A 6,033-nucleotide genomic window follows, 5' to 3' on the forward strand; every position below is an offset into this window, starting at 1 on the left:
AATCCGAATTCTTACTTGTGTTCTGCCAAACTATACTACAACGGGCCGAAACGCAACAAGCCCACTCCTCAGGCCCATCAACTTGTAACACATATTTTATATATTGACTTTATTAATTGTATCGGTATCATTCTTTTATACCATAATTTAATTTTATGTATGTTTCCGTTAGCAACCTAAAGTAGATATTTCACAGGTATCAATAATTTTCCTTTGACTTCCCCATCCTTCTCTCAGCCAATCATAGAGTGACAAATTAGAGGCATGGAGTCGTCAGTGAGCAGCTTTGGGGAAAACTGGGCCAGTGATGTTCACAAGATTAACCCTCTGTTTCTCGACGTGTAACTCTCTGATTGGTTCCACAACTGAAAGGCTCTCCAATCCCATCAAGCTGTCTGTCATTGGGCCATAGCCACTTGCCCAATAGGCCCAAGAACATTCCGTTATTGAACTCCATCTGCTTTGTCTTTTTGTTTGTTTTCTTGTTTTTGTTTTTGGGCTTTCTTAATTACTGTGGGCCCAGTATTGTAGGTTCACGAGAGGCCCACAGTGTTGGGTATCACGGGTTCCAAACCCATTAATCACTATCAACACCCAGAATCTAGTTCCAATTGGGCCCACACGTTCAAGCTTCTTCATTAATTCCTCTTCGTGGGCCCAATATATATACAACTCGCCAAAATATTTTATTTTTGCTTCCTCTGTAATTTGTTTATATATTTGTTCTTGAAGTTATGGGCGCCAGCTAATTGTAATTTTTCTTTTGACCTTATTTTTATGGAAAATATGGAATATTTTTTTTTCATAATTGTAAATATTTTTCAACGGTCAATATTTGTTTTGATGGCTCAAGATATTTATAATTAATCAAAATATTTTGCTTTTAATTTACTTGATCTATCTTTTTCAATGTTTAAATTGATCCCAAAAAGGGCTTTCTTTGTTTAAATGTGAAAGTCTTTTAAAAAATATTTTTTCTTATTTTTTGAAAACAATTTAAATTTATCCTCAAAATAATAATATATATTTTGAATAAATTGTCAAAATTTTGTTTTTAATCTAAAATACACTAAACACGTATTAAAGTAAAACTTTTTTCAATTTAATACTTATTACTTAATTATTTAAGTTAATTTTAAGATAAATTATTAATTTTTATTTTTAGTATTAATGTTGTTTAATAAAATTAATTTAAACTTTAGTTTAAGTTGTCAAATTGACATATCGATCCTTATTCATTGTAATTAATGTTTATATTATAATTAATTTCAAATAATATTTATTGTTATTAATTTAAAATAATAAATTTGTTTATTAAAAATTTATACTTAAATTACTGTAAATATATAAGATAATCTTAAGATATTTATTATAAAAAAATCACTTATATGTGTAGAGTCATAATTGTTAAATATATTATCATTAAATGCAAATAAGAGATTAAAAATAAATTAACTATTTTAACTTAATACTTAAATTTATTTTTAATTTTAAATTGTGATATTAAGTTATTTTACTAAATATGTTTAATTTACTTAATAACTTAAATTAAGCTATTAAATGACTTTTAACTCATTAAATTGATTTATCAAACACCCTAATCAAATTCTAAACTTCTTATATCACAAATTTTCTTATGTTTGATTACAAATTCCAGCATGTATAATTATAATTATTTTAAATCCAACTATTAAGGTTTGTTTTAGTGGTTTCCTGGGCACCAAATATGGAATCGACATCATAGAATATTTTCCTCTGCTTTATCATGGGAATCATTAATATTAAAAAGTTTGTTATATTTGTTGTGTTTTTCTACACTTGCTTCCAAATTCATTGATTAGAAATCATGCTTACGCCCAAACGGACAAGAGAGATGGTCAAGTTGAGAATAGATTATTAATTTGCTTATTCTTATTCCATTGGGTAAGACTTATTAAATAATGCGAATGAATCTAGGCGCTGATTAAGAGTCCATTTGAGAAATTAATGAAAGGTCTGTTGGTATAACCTAAGATATTATTCCAAAATGTCTCTTATTCTAAGATTGGTCAATTAATAGATTCCTCTAAATTTAGAACTCGTGTATTAAATGAACTGTCGAACTTTCCACTTTCATTCATAGTTATTCACATTATTGAATTTAGAAATCTTTTTTTTTTTATATTTTAATTAAATGATTTGAGGAACAATAGATTAAAAATTTATACCCCTTATAAAAGTGTAAAAACATTAATTTACCCAAAGCAAAAGAAAATTACAAAAATACCATTGCAGACGTATGACTATCAAAGTCCGCCCGGGAGCGTGAACGCTGCGGCGAATGCATATGGCGTAGCATGTGCCGCAAACCATGGCAAAGACATTTGGTGTCTAAACGCTAAAAATCCAAAGGCAGCGCCAGGTACAAAATTGTAATCAAAACCACCGAAACGTTTAAATGCGGAAAGCTACGTTATGGGCTACAGCTGAGAAGGACGGAGAGCGACTTCTCCTTTGAAATTTTTCCAGAAACCCAAAAATAAAAATAATAATAATAATAAATATCATCATTCATCGCTCCTTCATTCCACATCCACACACGGCCTCTAAATTTAGCTCCCTTTTCTCCGTTTTGCCCTCGGATCCACTTTTTTTATATGGTTATGGAAATTTCAGATATTATTTTTAGGTTTTGGATTTATTTATTTATTGTTGTTGGTTAGGATTGATGACGGTGGTGGTGGGCGTGCTGTGATTTTCTAGACTTTCGGTTCCTGATCTCTCCCGGTTTGGGAGAGGGAAGGATGAAGTCTTTATTCTCTTAGGGTTAGGGTTTTGATTTTTTTTTTTTTTAAATATTGTTTTTGTATTTTATTTTCTGGTCTGGACTGTTGTATAAGATTTGGCATTGTTATAAACTTGGAATTTTATTTAAAAAGAAAAGAAAAGAAAAGAAAAGAAAATCCGGGTTTTTGTTTCTCTGTGTATTGTGCGTTGTTTGGTGAAGCAATTCCACAGATGAGTTGCCTTCCTTGTATGAGTCCTAGGAAGAGGGACGTGAGCAGAATAGAGGACGACAATGGCACAACTGGTCCATCAAGTTCTTTCCATTCTATTGATGATTCTTTGGGTCTGTTTCTTTGTTGGTTTCCTGAAATGAAATATTTTGGATATTTTGTTGCAATTTGATTGTCATTTCCCTGTATTTTGACTCTAGATGCTTGGATTTGCAGGGACTACAAGGGGAAAGGGTTCTTTTGATTCTAGTGGTGAGAATGCATAAATGTAGATACCGGCACTGTGTAATTTTGATAGTAAGTGTTTGGATGTTTGAATTATTGTGTATGTGCAGACAATGGAAAGGGAAAAGGGTCTCTGAACGGTAAAGCACACCCCAAAAGCAATGCGGCCCGGAGCTTCACATTCCGGCAGCTCGCCACAGCCACAAGAAACTTTAAGGCGACAAATTTGATCGGAGAAGGAGGATTTGGAAAAGTTTACAAGGGCCGCTTAGATACCGGCGAGGCAAGTTCTCAGGCCCTTCCAATTTTTCAATTAGTGAGCAACACAATGTGATTTGTAGTTCTCGAGGGATCTATTTTTGTTTATTCATTCTTTTGGATGGCAGATAAACAAGAACTGATCGAATGTATGTGGCTTAACATTTGATTTTCTGAGCAGATTGTTGCCATCAAACAACTCAACCATGATGGACTTCAGGGGTTTCAAGAATTCATTGTGGAGGTGCTCATGTTAAGCCTCTTACACCATTCTAATCTCGTCACCTTGATCGGTTACTGCACGGATGGAGATCAAAGACTATTGGTTTACGAGTACATGGCAATGGGTAGCTTGGAGCATCATCTTTTTGGTATATTTCCTGATCTTTGAATGGGCTCATCTATTTGTTTTCATATTAGGGTTTTCCTAATTTGATCAATTTCCTTTAATTTCACTAAAATTGCTGCCTTTTGCTATAATTCTCAAATGCATTGATTGAGAATGTTTTACTGGAACATACCTTTTAAATGGGATAATTGTTCACTGGGCAAATAAAGTAGTTGGTGTTTTCAGATCTGGGCCCTGACCAAGAACCATTAGGATGGAACACAAGGATACAGATTGCTGTTGGTGCCGCTCGAGGCCTGGAGTATCTCCATTGCAAAGCAAATCCACCGGTAATTTACCGGGATTTGAAATCTGCAAATATATTATTGGACAATGAATTCAATCCTAAGCTCTCAGATTTTGGGCTGGCTAAACTGGGACCTGTGGGTGACAATACTCATGTCTCAACAAGAGTGATGGGCACATATGGATACTGTGCCCCTGAGTATGCCATGAGTGGCAAACTGACTCTTAAATCTGATATCTATAGCTTTGGTGTGGTTCTCTTGGAGCTGATTACCGGCCGGAAAGCAATCGACACCTCTAAGAGGCAGGGAGAGCAGAACCTAGTTGCTTGGGTGAGTTGTCATTCCATTTATTCCTGCATTTATTTATTTTTTCTATGTGTCTTGGTTGATGTCTGGAATCTTAATTTAAAATAAAAATGAAGCCTGATCTCTCATAGATTTGAATATGATCTCTTTTTTTCATTCTCCATTGCAGTCTCGTCCTTTTCTAAAAGACCGGAAAAAGTTTGTACAACTGGTGGATCCCCAGCTGCAAGGGAACTTCCCGGTCCGAGCTTTGCACCATGCTATTGCCATCACTGCAATGTGTCTTCAGGAACAACCAAACTTCCGGCCCCTTATTGGCGATATTGTTGTCGCCCTCGAGTACTTAGCCTCTGAAAGCCACAGCTCCGAACCCCATAGGAATCAGGTCAGACTCCCATCATCATCACCTTCACAAGGGAGCAGGAACAGTAACAATTTTTTACAAGAACCATATTCTAGAAGTATTTTTTAGAGGTTGGTGGACACAAGATGCTGAAAAACTTTGAAGTTCACCATTGATGAGAAGAGAACGGTTCCAAAACACTTGCCACGCAAATAAGATGAAGAATTCAGATATTGACACTTGGGAAAGCGGTGGTAAGCGAGCCCTGCAGCATCTAGATTTGGTTCGACTGCCTCGGCATCGCGGAAACGCTGAGAAAAGGTGCTGTTGATATCCATGCCACCTCAACATGTCATAAGAGGCACCTATTATTTATGATTTATGATTACCAATGTTGATTACTACATTTCATATCCTTTTTAGTGATAGTGAAGACAAAAGGGGCAAACGATTTTCTCTTTTCTGAAAAGAAAATAGAAAGCCTTTTCTTAATTTTCTTTTCGGGGCTTGTGTTGAATATTCTATTCTTTGCACGAGGGTTTGCCTGCTCCGTCGGTTTCATTTGGGGCCAATCACAGCATGCCATGTCATGAGAAAAAAGGTTTTCTTTCAATTTATCAAAAAGCAAGAGGTAATCTGAGTGATTCGCTTGTTTGTTGTTGGCAGAATTTGAACTTTGAAGCAATACCATGATCTGGCCCGTGTGATTGGTTACCGAGAAAGTTGAACAGACGGCGCAGACCAGAAAGGAGCTGAACTCTTTCTTCTATAAGCCTCCATCATATCACCATTCAAATGCTAGGATTTAGTATGTGGGTTCTATTTAACTTTTTCCAGGTAATTTGTTAATGGTTTTGTTGTTGAGCCTTCTGTTCATAATGATAATAGTAATGGCAATAAAAAAAAAAAGTTATTTGACTTATTATTCTACATATTTTTTATTATTTCTAAGAATATTTTGAAAAAAAAAAGAGGAAAAATACTTTAAATCCGTTGTTAAAATCATACATTTTAAATTAATTATGATTAATTTAAAGAGTATTTTAAAGTTAATTACGATGTCGTTATGATTAATTTATAAATTATTTAAAATTTGTTGATTTAGAATAATGATAATTAGATTAGGGTATAATTTTGAATGACATAACGGATGATCTCAGCAAATCAGCAGCAAATTTTGCTTTTCGGATTTTTTTTCCCTTTTGCCCTTTTTCTTTCCTTCGAATATCGAGAACCTAACAATTGACTCGCTTTTTCCCAAAATTAAAA

The 6,033-nt window shown here is 34.2% G+C and overlaps 1 protein-coding gene across 2 annotated transcripts; it reads left to right on the forward strand.

Moving 5' to 3' along the window:
• The first annotated feature begins 2,575 nt into the window (after positions 1 to 2,575).
• On the forward strand, positions 2,576 to 5,682 carry LOC117907713 (probable serine/threonine-protein kinase PBL21). 2 transcript variants are annotated; one of them, XR_004650039.1, is made up of 7 exons: positions 2,576 to 3,109; positions 3,213 to 3,248; positions 3,332 to 3,504; positions 3,661 to 3,850; positions 4,054 to 4,445; positions 4,591 to 5,085; positions 5,431 to 5,682. XR_004650039.1 is itself a non-coding variant. In XM_034821356.1 (6 exons), the coding sequence occupies exons 1-6, from the start codon at positions 2,998 to 3,000 to the stop codon at positions 4,891 to 4,893; spliced, it is 1,206 nt and encodes a 401-aa protein (XP_034677247.1). In that variant the 5' UTR covers positions 2,576 to 2,997; the 3' UTR covers positions 4,894 to 5,341. The 2 variants fall into 2 exon arrangements, 1 of the variants encoding a protein (XP_034677247.1); XM_034821356.1 differs by lacking the exon at positions 5,431 to 5,682 and having other exon boundaries at positions 4,591 to 5,341.
• The last annotated feature ends 351 nt before the right edge of the window (positions 5,683 to 6,033 follow it).

The sequence above is a fragment of the Vitis riparia genome, chromosome 18 (genome assembly GCF_004353265.1).
Source record: "Vitis riparia cultivar Riparia Gloire de Montpellier isolate 1030 chromosome 18, EGFV_Vit.rip_1.0, whole genome shotgun sequence".
In the NCBI taxonomy this organism is placed as follows: Eukaryota; Viridiplantae; Streptophyta; class Magnoliopsida; order Vitales; family Vitaceae; genus Vitis; species Vitis riparia.

What these genes read in the sequence shown, in the direction of transcription:
- LOC117907713 (XM_034821356.1), top strand. Translation starts at nt 2,998, where the DNA reads ATGAGTTGCCTTCCTTGTATGAGTCCTAGGAAGAGGGACGTGAGCAGA. An exon ending in GGGTTCTTTTGATTCTAGTG is followed by an intron (nt 3,249 to 3,331) that starts GTGAGAATGCAT and finishes GTGTATGTGCAG; the next exon opens with ACAATGGAAAGGGAAAAGGG. An exon ending in GCCGCTTAGATACCGGCGAG is followed by an intron (nt 3,505 to 3,660) that starts GCAAGTTCTCAG and finishes TTTTCTGAGCAG; the next exon opens with ATTGTTGCCATCAAACAACT.